Source organism: Elephantulus edwardii, unplaced genomic scaffold (assembly GCF_000299155.1).
Source record: "Elephantulus edwardii isolate Elephantulus edwardi_28Jun2011 unplaced genomic scaffold, EleEdw1.0 scaffold00026, whole genome shotgun sequence".
Taxonomy (NCBI): domain Eukaryota; kingdom Metazoa; phylum Chordata; class Mammalia; order Macroscelidea; family Macroscelididae; genus Elephantulus; species Elephantulus edwardii.
In genome coordinates, this window is record NW_006399776.1 from 16773705 (window position 1) to 16788593 (window position 14889).

Here is a 14889-nt window from a genome sequence, read left to right on the forward strand (position 1 = left end):
TTTTTAAGAGGAGTTCTAGTCAGATGTAATTTAGAATTCACTTTACTAGGCCCTTTTCATTGCAGGAGAATTAAGTGTGACCTACTGAGGCAAACCTTAGAGAATGGTCCTCTAGACCTGCAGACTTGTACTGAGAGGCACCTACACACACACACACACACACACACACACACACACAGAATGTTGCAAAATCTGTGTAACCTCTCAGTATATGGTGTAATAGCCATTCCACTATTATCCTGTATTGTTGATGATCTCAATGAGATAAATCAATTCAACGATTGGGATAATGGGAGTAGGTGTGTGAGAGATGGTGAGGTTGGCACAGGATAGAGCAGGATTTAGGGCTCTTGTACATAGGATCGCTAGGAGTCACAAGTGATTCCAGGGCACGTAAGAACAGTTATGTAACTATGTATGTAACAGTGGTATCTAACAACAGCAATATGTGCCAGACTCTAGGAATCCAGCAATGAAAAATATCTCCATCTCTGACAATCAAGACTTTACAACATAATGGATTCTCATCTTCTCTTCCTTCTTCTTGTTGTTAGGTGCCGTTGAGTCGTAGATGACTCATAACGACCCTATGAATGAAAGTTTACAGAGGCAAGCCATTTTGGAAGTGGATGCCACTCCTGCTTCCAAGCTTGTTTTAATCGGGGAGCTCCACCAAACACTGTACACCACGGGTAACCATTATCACATTTGGCACAACAGTGTTCAGCATCCCAGCAACCACGAGTTACCTCTGTACAGCAATGCACAGACCAGCACTATACCACCTACAAGAATGTTTGACAAAAAAAAAAAAAATTGAACCAGGCCTGAGGGCCACACACATAGAAAATATCAAATACTGGATTAGAATAACAGTATCATAGTCAGCAAAAGTGTGTATTTGCCAGGGTCAGGTAAGCAAAATGTAAAATTCTCTACAAGATCCCAGAATGGAGATCATGTGATAAAGGGGTTTTTTTGTTCTTATTGTGTACCATGGAGAAAGAACCAACCAATTGCTGACCTTCCAGTGGGTTTTCAGAGGCAGTACGTCACACAGGACATTGCCCATCTGTCTCTCATGGAGCAGCTGGTGGGTTTGAACCACATGCCTTCGAGATTGCAGCACAACTTTCAGAAATCAAGAGAATGCCAGTAACTGACAAAGAGAATTATTGCTATTAGACCTTAACTGGTTGTGACTTCATTGGCCACCTAATTCTTAGCATCTTAGACTTAACATTCAGACTTTTGATTTGGATATTTGTAACATATATAGAACTTGAGAAGGAGTACCTTATTACTCAAGCATCCATTCTGTATCAACCAGTGACTGAATATTTTTATTTTACAATATAATGGCCAAATGAATATGACTGACCTAGATTCCACAATACATTATCTCTTGACATAGTTATCACCCAGTACACCTTCTGGTTGCTGCTTTGAGCTTTTTTAAAGGACCATTCTCTCTTGCCAGAACCAGAAAAACAGATAGTGTTTCCCTACATAATGATGATCTCCAGTCTCTTTTTAAATACTCATTTATTTACAGGATTTGAATACTTTGGTTTTGAGAACAGATTCTTCCAATTTTCTCCCCCCCCATATCAAATTGTACAAACCTATGATTAATCTTCCCTTCCCCTGCACATCCTCATCCCTCTGCTTCTACCCCCTTCACCCCCCTCCCTCGATCCTTATTCTCATTTTACAATAATGGTGTTATACAATATTTATCCTTATGGGACTGAGTTCACTCAGCATAATGCTCTCCTTTCCTTCCCAAGTTAGGTAATAATTTACAAAATCATTGCTCCTGTGTGCTGCGTAGTATTCCATTGTGTGAATATGCCATAATTTCTCAGTCCTTTCGTTTGTGGTTGGACATTTGGGCTGTTTCCATGTTCTCGCGGTGATGAATAATGCTGCTATGAACATTGGTGTACAAATCTCCATTGTGTCCCAGTTTTCAATTGTCCTGATAATTACTTAGGGGAAAAAATGGAATGCAGTTGCTAGGTAGAAATCTACTGAATTATTAATTTTCAAAGTCACAGACTCTTCTAATTTCCATGGAAATTAAAGCCTGTAAATTCCCAGCATTTTGTAAGTCGTTTAGTTATCTTTTAAAAAGCAAGCACTTAGTTGTGTATTGTTTTTGGCAGGTGGTGACCTACTTGGCAGGCTGTGGCCTACAGAGCTGCCCCATGCTTCTGGCCAAAGGATACCCTGATGTTGGCTGGAACCCCATTGAAGGGGAGCGCTACCTGTCCTTCCTGAGGTTTGCTGTCTTCGTGAACAGTGAGTCCCGAGTTCTCTCTGCCTTTCAGACCCAGGGTAGACCAATGGTGGGTACAGAGAAGGAAAATGCAACTTTCCCCACCACTTCTTATGCATACATATCATGACTGAAGGCTGGCAGAGAATTCTTATAGAGAATCAGGTCAGATAAGGAGCTAGAGTAGCATTCAGTGGACAGAGAACCAAGGCCTAGTCACAAATTCAGCCAGTTCGATGTAAAGGCATAGAACTTGTCACCTCTGTTGTTCTGCTATCAGTTACAAGAGAGCCTTTGTTAACATGAGTATCTCACCTACATCAGAAAGCCCAATGTAGAGGCACTTCCGTACCCCTACTCTATTAGATGAATGGATAAGGAAGATAAGTGGATAAATAAAGCCATAGTAATTGAATAATTATAAAATGTAGCAAAATTCTCAAGGGGGTGAACGTGCTCTAGCAATCCTAAATACTCTTCAGCTTAATAAAAGCCACCATGCATCTAGAGGGAATTCCAAGTCACCTGAAAGTTTGAGTTGCACCAGTATAGTGTTTTGAGTATTGTATAAAATGAGTGGACTGCTTTCCTGTGAATCTTTCTAGTCTCCCAAGGTTTTATTATAATATTCATCTACTTATATTTACATTCTAGTTTTAATAATCTCTTTCCTTTTTCCATATTTGCAATCTAAGCTACTAAATCTAACTGGGCTGGTAAGAGATTTTGTAAAGAAATTGCCCCTGAAAATAAATCATGCCAGTTATTCTACATATGAGAATTTATCTTAAATTTAGATGTTAATATAGGTTGTTGTTGTTGATTGCCTTCGAGTTGAACACAACTCATAGCAAACCTTATAAACAACAGATCTGAAGTCTTTTATAACTATCAACATTTATCAAGGTTCATAGAGTTTCCAGAGGCATGTTGTTTAGGAAGTGGATGCCACTCCTGCAGAACAAATTGACGAGAAAGTGATTATAACTTTCTAGTAGATTTTTCTTGTTTCCCTTAATTCTATACCACCTACTTTCCTGTACCATACTACTCTGTATTCATGCTATTTGAATTAATTTATTTGACCCCCTTTTCTCTCTCTTATGAGAGAAGAATGGGTGAGTAGGATTCATTTAAATAATTACAGACCTTAAGAGATCTATTAAGTTCCCAGTTATTTCTACTTCTCTCTGTAAACTCTTTATTGCTCGGTTTCTGGAGGATATTTTCAGGGAATGTTCTGATATACGAGTCTACTCTCTTGTATATCAGGTAGTGCTCAGATTATGCAAAAGTTCTGTTTCTAAAACTTCCTTTACATTTATAACAGAACATTTAAGTAGGGTTTGTGTCTGTTATTGTTGTTATGTGCTGTTGAGTTGCCTGCAACTGATGGTGACCCTATGTACAAGAGCTCTAAACCCAGCTCTATCCTGTGCCAATCTCACTGACTCTGACACAACTACTCCCATTACCCCGTGCATGGAATCAATCCCTCTCATCAAGGGTCTTCCTCAGACAAAGCTTCAGAATCCTGCCTTCATGGAGCAGCCTGGTTTCACCCTCTCCAGGGCAAACCTGTTTGTTCTCTTTGCAGTCCACGATATATATAATACTGTTTTCCAACACCACAGCTCAGAGACATCAGTTCTCTTTCTGTCATCCCTATCATTGTCAAGCTTTCTGATGCATAGGAAGCAATTGCAAAGATCATGACCTGAACCAGGTTCACCTTAGTCTCCAGGCTGATGTTATTGCTCTTCTGAACTTTGGAAAGGTCTCTTGACAGCAAACTTTCCCAATGCAATTCATCTTTTAATTTCCTGGCTTGTTAGTGCCCAGAGTGCTGCTTGTGTAGCCAAGCAAACTGAAGCTGTTAACATTCAATCTCTTCACCATCTATCATGATACTGCCAGTCAGGTGGCTTCAATCCCTATTGAAGGCTGCAGTCCTTGACTTCTACAGCAAGCCCTCCATCTACTCCTCAGTTTCAGCAAGCAGGGTTGTGTCATCTGCATAATGCAGATTGTTAATGGGTCTTCCTCCAATCCTGATGCCACATTTCTCCAGATAGAGCCCAGCCTCCCGGATAATCTGTTCTACATATAGATTGAAAAGGTATGGAGATAGGACACATCCCTGGCATACACCTTTCCAATTTTGAAGCATGCAATATTCCCCTGCTCTGTTCTGATGACTGACTCCTGGTCCAAGTATAGGTTTCACATAGGCTCAATCAAGTGTTCTGGCATTTCCATTCTTCTCAGAGTTAACCACAGTTTGTTGTGGTCCACACAGTCAAATACTTTTGCATAGTCAATGAAATACAGACATTCCTCTGGAACTCCCTGCTTCCAGCAAGATCCATCAAACAATAACTACAGTAGCCCCAGTACCATGGCCTCTTATAAACCCAGCATGCATTTCTGGCAGTTCTCTTTTGATGAGCTTTTCCAGTTGTTTTTAGATAATCTTGCTTACATGTGATATTAATGATATTGTTCAATAGTTTCTGCATCCTGTTGGATCACATTTTTTGGAATAGGAACAAATATAGATTCCTTCCAGTCAGTTGGCCAGGTGGTTGTCCTCCAGATTTCTTGGCAAACTTGGAGACCACATTCAGGACACCATCTATTGAAATATGTCAATTGATATACTGTCAACTCCTGGAGCCTTGTTTTTGCCAATTCTTTCAGAGCAGCTTGAACTTTTCCTTTATCACCACAGGCTCTTGCTCATACATTGTTTCATGAAATTCTTCAGTGTCCCCCAATTACTTTTGGTACAATGACTCTGTATACTCTTTCCATCTTCTTTTAATACTTCCTGGATACTTTAATATTCTACCCAAAGCATCTATAACTATTGTAACTCAAGGCTTGAGTTTGTTCTTAAGTTCCTCACGCTTACCCTGTGAACCTGGAGAAAGGATGAAAGTCACGCACACAAGTGTTGAGGCTTTTGTTCATAGGGTCACTATGAATCGCCTGTGACTCGATGGCACTTAACAACAACAACAGCAGATGAGTTTAGGTGTCATGAAGAAGAAAGCAAATGATTATTAAAAAGATAAGAAAGAAAAGGCCAAAACTGATGTCAGAAAAGACTCTGAAAAATGTTTAAGAACATTGAACAATTAAAGTGAAAAGAAAAAATGAGGATGCAAGAAAAAAAAGAAATGCTGAGCGAGTTTGGCACCTTTGATTTTCTGACTCCAATTCTTTGCACATTTCAGTATGATACTTTACATTGTCTTCCCACATTGCTCTTTGAAATCTTCTGTTCATTTCCTTAGTATCTTCATTTCTTCCCTCTGCTTTGGCTTCTCAGCACGCTAGTGCAATATTCAGAGTGTCTTCTGACATCCATTTTGGTCTTTTCTTCCTCCTCTGTCTTTGTAATGACCTTTTGTATTCTTCGTGGGTGATATTCTTGATATCTCTCCACAACTCATCTGGTCTTCGTGCATGAGTGTTCAAGGCCTCAAAGCTGTTCCTTAGGTGGTTTTGAAATTTAGGTGGGATAGACTCAAGGTCATGTTTTCGTTCCCATGGATTTCATTCAAATTTCTTCAGTTGGTGGTCTGTTCTGCAATCAGCACCTGGCCTTGTTTTCACAGATGATATTGAGCTTCTCTGGCAGTTCTTTCCACAGATGTAATCAATCTGATTCCTATGCATACCATCAGGTGAAATCCATGTGTATAATCTGCATTTATGTTTCTTATAAAAGATATTTATAATGAATAAATCATTGTGCAAAATTCTATCTCCAGCTTCATTTATGTCACCAAGTCCATGTTTTCCAGTTAGTGATCCTTCTCAGGAAAATGTTTGTCTTAGAATATAGTGTACTTTCCAGAGCCTAAGAAAGATTTTTAAAAACATTAAAGCATTTTTAAGATAATAATATAGTAATAATAATGATGTTCTGTTGTACAAGAAGAGTAGTGTTCATTTGTTGTTGTGAATCATTGCATGTACCTCAAATTTGTATTTTTTCAGACTTTCCAGGATTGGTTCATAACTATGGGTTGTGCGTACGTTAGTCATTCATAGCCTGGAGGCTATTTTCTGCCAAATGATTGCATGGTCTGAATTAATACAAAAATACTGTGGTAGAAAAGAGAAGCCTTTGTAAAAGTGGATTTTTAAGGATTCATAAAACTTGTCAAATAATGTAAATGGACTGTATGATTGGAAAACCAGGTCAAAGAAGAACCAGTTTCTAAATCTTGGTCTCCTTCTCAGTCCATTTAAAAAGCTTCATGTAACACTTAGTGGGACTGTCAGCCTGAGTTATGGAGGTGAAGAAATTCATTGGCAATACTTCTGTCTGGATTGCCCAAATTCCAATAGTGGCTTAATGCTGATTAGGTTCCAGTTTACCACAGTAAACTAAACTTTAACCATAACATTCAGCCCCATTGGCTTTCATGTTCTTTTATTTCTTTTTAACATAGCATTATTTGGAGTATGATTTCATAATGCATCAAGCTCTGACAAATCCACTTGTCAGTAGAAGGATTTCACTTAAACGTTTATGTATTCCTTTAAATAAGGGACATTTTATTTTGCTAAAGGACACCAGCCTCTGCTTTAATAGAATGTACAGTCCTATATGGAAGGTAGACATCTGCAGAGATCACTGTAATAAAAATACTTGTAGTAAGATAAGAGTGTGTTGAAAGGCTTCAAGAAAGGGAACTCATAACCTCTTTAGAAGATTAGAAAAGGTCTAAGAGAGAAAGTAACATCCAAATTGAGTTTGAAGGGCTGAGTTTCCAGATAGAAGTGCAGGAAAAGGTGTCTGGTTTAGAAGCAACTTGAGCTGTAACCTGAAGGCTAAAGCATGCTGGTTCAGGAAATAGTCATCTATTGGTCTAGAGGGCAGTTACATGGATAGAAGTGGTTAGAAATGGATCTTTGTGGGGAGAAAATGAAACACTAAGAAGAAAAATTCACGTTTTGTTGTTTTTTTTAAAATTGGTTTGCTTACAAAGTTTGTGTACATTTTGTTTCATACAATCATTCTCACACATTGTGTTGTTACAAAATTAATCACCATTGGATCTTGTTCATCGTTATCCTGTCTTTTCACCCAGATCCTTCCCATTTCCTTCCAACCACCAAACAGTCTAAAAAAAATAATAAAAAAATTTAGTCTTGATTACTTGTACAGAGAACTGGAAAATTTTTAAAACAAAGAAGGAAAAGTACTATAATGATAAAAGTATAGATGAGTACTTTGATAATACCAGGGATAGAAGCTGGTGCCCACAGGACTGGAGTAATGAGGGTCATATTTGGCTTTTGTAAAGGTTAGAATAGTAAGTTATAAGAAGCCCATTATTGATGTTATTCATTACTAGTTGTTTTAAGGTCTTTTATTCTAAGAGTACTGTTATTATATGTCATCAAGTCAGGACAGACTCATAACTGACCAGCCAGCAGAATTTTCTGAGGCTGTAAATCACACAGGAGGAGATTGCCCATCTTTCATTCCCCTCTTCCTTCCAGAGCGCTAAGGTCTTTTATTGTGCCTCTGAGGCTTAGTAGATTTGAACCACCTGCCTTTGGATGGGCAGTGCAGGTCCTTCCCACTAGGCCACCAGAGATAGTGTACTAGGATACCTAAAATGAAAAGACTATTTCTTCAGAGTCTCAAAAGCAAATACTGTATAAAATCATTATTGTAGAATGAGTATGAGGATCCAAGGCGGAAGGGGGTAGAAGCAGAAGGATGAAGATGTGCAGGAGTTGGGGGGTGGAATTAATCATGGGGTTACATGATTTCATGGGTAGGGGGTTGAGGGAAATGGGAAAGAACTGGTGTGAAAAACTATGTGTTAAAATTTTATAAACTAGTTTAATTTAAAAAAAATAGTGTGAAACAATGCATACAAGCTTTGTAAGCAAACAAACAAAATTTTTTAAAGAGTAAAAAGAAAAGCACTTTATAAGACTTAATATCTAAAAGACTCTTTTAACATTTTTTTTAAAAAAAAACCTTTTGTTTGTTTTTTAGCAGATTGGCAAATACCAAGGACAATTTTCATAAATTTAATGATAAGGATATGGAGAAACAGTCACTTTTGTACATTTCTGGTGGGAGTATAAACTGGTACAATTACTATGGATAGCAATTTAGTAGGATCTATCAAAACCACAAACACATATTTCCTTTAACTTAGCAGTTACCTTTCAAGAACTTTATCCAACAGGTTTACTGCTCTAATGTGAAAGAGGGGTTTTCACTGCAGTATTGTTTGAAATTTCAAAAGACATGAAGTAAACTAAATGTTAAGCAGTGGAGGACTTGTTGAGTAAATTAGGGTGCATTTATATACTACAATTCTAAGGCAGTCCTTAGGATGGCCACTCGTGTCTTAAGGAGGGACACATATGAAACGCTCCAGGCTCTTAGGGTTTTCTTTTCATCCCAAGTGGGTGTCAGTAGAGGCGACTTGACAGATGAATTGGGGGTCCCTAGCCCAGAGTCCACCAGCATTTGGGCATGCCAGAATTGAGAAATACTAAAATGTTTGGCCAAGCTTGTTGACTGAGGGCTGAGGACTAGTGTGTTGTGAATCTCGGTTCCAGCTGGACCTTAGGATGGCCTCTTGCATTTTGAGAAGGGACACGTATGAAACACTTGGGGCTCTTTTTGCCCCAAGTGAGTGTCAGCAGAGGGTACTTGACAGTCATATGATTTAGTACACTAGAAATGAAAAGGTAAGGGGGGAAAATGAGGTCACATTCTTAGTTTAAAAAGCCATTTCCAGGTCCATCTTGAAATATAATGTTTGAAGACTGGTTAATACCACTATCATGCAAATGTATACACCACCAACAAGAGCTAAAGAGTAAGAAATAGATGATTTCTACTAACTCCTGTAGTCAGAAATTGAATGAAGATGCAGTCAAGATGCATACATAATAATGGGTAACTGGAATGCAAAAAGTTGGAAATAAGAAAGAAGGATCAGAAGCAGAAAATATGGACTTGACATCAATGTGGCTGGAGGTAGAATGTTGGAGTTTTGTACAATCACTGATTTTTTTTCATTGCAAATACCTGTTATAAGCAACAAATGGAAACTATACAAATGGACTTCATCTGATGGTATGCACAGAAATCAGGTCAGTTAGAGGTGTCAAAAGCATCAGTAGAGAAGCTCAATATTACCTGTGAAAAGTAGGCCGGGTGCTGGTTGTGGAACAGGCCATCAGCATCTCATATGCAAGTTCAAACTGAAGCAAAAGAGGGTTAAATCAGTAAAAAACTAAAATTTGACCTTGAGTCTGTCTCACCTGAATTTAAAAACCATCTCAGAAACAGGTTTAAGGCCTTGAACATTAATAAACAAAGACCAAATGAGCTGTAGGAGGATATAAAGAATATTATCATTAAGAATGCAAAAGATCATTAAAAAGAGAGAGGAAGAAGAAAAGACAACAATGGATGTCAGAAGAGACTAAATATGACAGTAGAGTGCTGAGAAACCAAAGCAAAGGGAAGAAATCAGGAAGTTAAGGGGCAAACTAAGCATTTCAAAGAGTAGCTCAAGAAGATGAAGCAAAGTATTACAATGAAATGTGCAAAGAGAGTCAGAAAATCAAAAAGGCTGAGCTCACTTGGTATTTCTTAAGCTGAAGTAACTGAAGAACAAATTCAAGCCGCAAGTTGTAATACTTAAGGATACTATGGGCAGAGTATTGAATAATGACCCATGAAGCAATAGAAGAATTTGGAGAGACAATGCAGAATCAAAGAATTTGAAGTGAAAACACAGAATTCAAAAAAATTGGCTGACACAGAAGAATCTAGTGACGCAACCTAGGATAAGAAGAAAGTTCAGGTTGCTCTGGGAAAAAACTGACAAAAAAAAAAACAAGTTTCCAGGAATTGATGGAATACTAATTGACATATTTCAACAAACACATGCTGCCATGGACATATTCACCAGATTGTGCCAAAAAAATCTGGAGGACAACTACCTCCATCAGAGTGGGAGAAATCCATATTTATTCCCATTTAAAAAAAAAAAGTAACCTGACAGTGTGGAAATTATCAAACAGTTTGACTACTATCACACACAAGCACAATCTGCTGAAGATTGTTTTAAAAAAATACTGAAACAATACATTGACAGAGAACTAACAGAAATACAAGCTGGGTTTCGAAGAGGCCATGGCACTAGGCACATTGCCAATGTCAAATGTATCTTGGTTGAGAACAAAGAGTACCAGAGCAATGCCTGTTTGTGTTTCATTGACTATTCAAAAGCACTTGGTTGGGTGGATCACAACAAATTGTGGCTAACCTTGAGAAGAATCACAATCCCAGACACTTGGTTGTGCTCATATGAAACCTATACTTGGATCAGGAAGTCATCATTAGATCAGGGCAAGGAAACACTGCATGGTTCAAAATTAGGAAAGAAGTGTGCCAGGGTTCCCCCCACCCCAATACCATTTCAATTTATATGCAGAACAGATCATCTGGGAGACTAGACTTTATGAGGAGGAATGTGGTATCAGCATTGGAGGTAGACTCATCAACAACTTACATTATGGAAATAACACAACCTTGCTGGCTGAAATGGAGGAGGACCTGAAGTGTTTGTTGCAAAAGGTCAAAGATTGTAGACTTCAATATGGTTTGAAGCTCTACATCAAGAAAACAAATATTCTTACCTCTGGGACAGTTGCCAGCACTATGATAAATGGAGAAGAGATTTAGGTTAACTATTTCAACTTGAACAAGTCCACAGTCAACATTCCTGGCACCAGCATCCAAGCAGTCAAAAGTAGAATTAGGAAAATCAGAGACCTCCCAAAAGTGCTGAAGAGCAACAGTGACAGTTAGAGACTAAAGTGCACCTGATTCAGGCCATGGTCTTCGCAATTTCTTGCTCTGCAGCAGAGAACTGGACAATGACTAAGGATGACAGAAGAAGACCCAATGCCTTTGAGTTGTGGTGCCAGAGAAGAGTATTGAACATCCCGTGGACTGCCAAGGGAACAAACAAGTCTGCCCTGGGAAGGGTGAAACAAGGTTGTTCCTTGGAGGCAAGGATTTTGAAGCTCCATCTCACATACTTTGTCCATGTCATCAGGAGGGACCAGTCCTTGGAGAGGGTCATCATACTTGGAAGAGTGGAGGGACAGCGCAAGAGAGAAAGACCACGGATAACATGGATGGGCACGTTGATTGGAGCAATGCAGATAGCTGTCTTGAGACCGGCTCAAGATAGGGCAGGGTTCAGAACTGTTGTACATAGGGTCTCTATGACAACCCAATGACATCTAATAACAACAGTAATAGTTATGGTATATGGCAGGAATGTTTATGATAGGTATTGATCAATGATAGATGATCAATGATAGGAGTCATGGGTGCTGATGGCTGGTGATGGGAGTGTATGATGAGCGTGTTTATGGTAAGTGATAGTGTACTTGTAAAATAAAGTGGTAGATGGTGTTGACAGTTATAGTGTGATTTAATTGGGTTGGATGGTCAGAGCAGGTTGTGGTAATGAGTAAGATGGATGGTGATTAGAATGGTTACATGGTGATAGTGAGGTGTAGGTGGTGGTAGTGGTGAGTGGTAATGGGTATAATGACAGTGAGTGGGGAGAGGTGATAATGACTGATGGGAGTGTTTATAGTGGGTGATGGTAATTAATGGTGAGACTGGTGATGGTGTGTGGAGGATTGTGAAGATGGAGATGGTAAGATCCAGTTCGGTGTTCATAGTGAGTTGCGTGGGTGATTGTAATGAATTATGGTGAGTAATATGGAGAGGGGTGATAATAGGTGGTGAAGATGGTGAGAGTGATGGTGGCAATGACAACAGCAAATACTAATTATGTGACACCATATACCATCACCACTCAGCACCCACTCTAACCATCCTCACTAACCCACTATCACCACATTTGAAAAACTTCTACATGTGTTACCTTACTTATATCCTGTAATAATCCAATAAGGTAGGTAACATTTTACAGTTAAAGACCTTGAGACTTAGTTAAAGCATCATGCTTTTATTTAAGTCACATAGTGAATTGAAATGAAAGTCAAGCTGTGAGCTAAAGTTGACTCCACAGGCCAAATTTTGTGTTATGACTCCTTTGTGCTATGACTAGTATTGACTCCTTATTGAACAAATGAACTTGTTAAAAAATTATGGCATTACAAGAGACCACAATTAAGGTTGCATAGTGGAATGTACTTGTTGCAGCTGGAGGGGTGTGAGGATATTGTGTACCAGGGAAGGAGTGTTTCTTTTACTTTTGAAAGAGAGGAGCGAACTGGGGAGGGAGGGGGCTGGGAGGGAAGAGAAGTGCAGCAATGAATGAATGGAAATCCAAAATCTCTGTAAATGCTCATTAAAATTATTTAAAAAATAAAGCTTAAAAAAAAAGGAAAATACTGCATAGTGCCACTGTTGTAAAACAGGACTGACATCAGGGTTGGGAGAGACTGAGAAATATGGGATAAATAATGTATACTGCATTGAAACAGATGAGGGAGAAAACTGTTTAAAAGCGATATGTGATTAGGTATTATTGTCATGACAGGAGTCCAGAATGAAGGCTGCATAATGAAGTCGACCTGGGGGAGAGGTGGAGGGATTGTAAACCAATGAAAGAATTCTTCTTTTACTTTTCAATGAGAAGAGTGTACTGGGCGGGGAAGGGAAAAGTGCAACAATGAATAAATGGAATTCCAAAGTCTCTGTAAATTTTCATTACATTTAAAAAGAAAAAAATTATGGCATTATTTGATGAGTGGTTAATGCTAAATAATTTTTTCCTAAGTTGGTTGCTTTTGAGTCAGAACCCACTCATAGCTGACCCTCCAGAGGTGTTTGTGAGGCTGTAAATTGCACAGTCTTTTGAAAGACTGCCCATCTTTCTCCCACTGAGTTACTAGCGTATTTAAAATACTGGAGAGGTAGGTAGATCCTTTGGGTTTATAGTGCAACTCCTTGTGAACACAAACTCAATTACAAAAGTCAAAACTAATGCAAAGCTGACCTTTCAGTGGGTTTTTGGAGGTTAGAAAGAACCTGGGAGGAGATTGCCCATCTTTCTCCTTCAGAACAGTGTGGTGGATTCTAACTGCCTACCTTTGGGTTGACAGTGCAACTTCTTACCCACTAGGCTCCCAGAGTTCCCTTCTGTGTGGACTAGGTGCCTTATTAAGACTCTCAAAATGAATAGTTTGCTGTATCAAGATAATAGAATTGAAAATGTTAAAATTATCCTACTAATATTTCTTTTTATAATTGTCATATACATCTTCTTAAACACAAATTGAGTTTCAAAAGAACTTATTACTCTGTATATTTTATTTGTGTTTATTAGTGTATTAGGAAACTTTGGGTTTTATTTAACTCTGAGAATAATGAATTGGAGAAGATTCTATTTACATGACATTTGTAAACTCCAGACTGCCTAGATATGGATATGTCTGGATGTGTTAAGTCCTTTCCTAACCAAAATTCTAAAAAGGAAATAAATTCATAACTATCCATATGAAGAAAGAGAAAAGTTACTCTGTGCAATTATGGAGTTCTTAGTTTTTATGTTTTAGTCACTTCATCTTCAAGGACAAACTTAGTCTAGAAGAACACATCCTCTTCTGGATTTGTGGGATCCGCTTCTGCAGGCACCTCTGTTATCAGAGGCCATAACTTGTGCCTCTGTCATAGGCAGAGTTTATGAGAGACTGTGAGATATGACAATACATATCCTTTATATGTTCTATTTTTAGGACTTTAACAAGCCACGTTAAGAAACAGAAAACCCACACATCTATCTACCTGCATAGTTGTACATGTGACTGTGAGCATCCAAGACGTATTACTTATAGTACAAATGGTTTTACTACTAATTAAAAGATTGGCCATTTAAGTCCATCTGTATGTACCTATTGGAAGGAGGAGTGGCATCCACTTCCATAATAGCTTGCTTCCGGAAACCCTATGAACCTGGAGAGAGGATGAGAGACACCCAAGCGGTGAGGGCTCTCCTTCATAGGGTCGCTATGAGTCGCCTGCGACTTGACGGCACTTAACAACAACAACAACATGCGTACCTCAATGCCTTTTGCTTCTTTCTGAAAAAATCAGTCAAAACCCCTATGGAACACAGTTCTACTCTGACATAAGTGCAGATTACCATGAGTTTGTGCAGACTTGAAAGCAGCTAATAGAATTATCCTGGTAATTAATGGGGAAGGAGTAAAATTTGCATAATTGCTTGGGGAAAGAAATTAGTGTAATTTTACAAAATAGTGCAAGAGAGAATACGGAAATGGAAACTTTAAAACCATTAATCTTTAGGGTAAGAGCACAAACTGGCATATTTTAAATTTGAAGGGTATTGATAGTGTGGGTGCTTGAAATAGTCAGCTGATTGATTTCTACATGTTCATATTTTTAAGCTAGAAAGGATGTAATTCCTGTTCTTTGATTTGATTGGTGCTACAGACTAGATGGTAAGGACTAAAATGTGTTAGACATTGTTCTTCTAAAATTTAGAGCGCAGGTGAAAATTACAATAAAAAATTTAACTAGCAATTTTTTTTAA

At 38.5% G+C, this 14889-nt stretch overlaps 1 protein-coding gene across 2 annotated transcripts in view; it reads left to right on the plus strand.

Moving 5' to 3' along the window:
* Nucleotides 1-14889, plus strand: part of RYR3 (ryanodine receptor 3) — a 753100-nt gene that overhangs the window by 534154 nt on the left and 204057 nt on the right. For both annotated transcript variants that reach the window (XM_006883055.1, XM_006883056.1), the window contains exon 43: nt 2169-2304. In XM_006883055.1, the coding sequence (XP_006883117.1) occupies nt 2169-2304 (136 nt within the window). The remainder of the gene's footprint in view (nt 1-2168; nt 2305-14889) is intronic.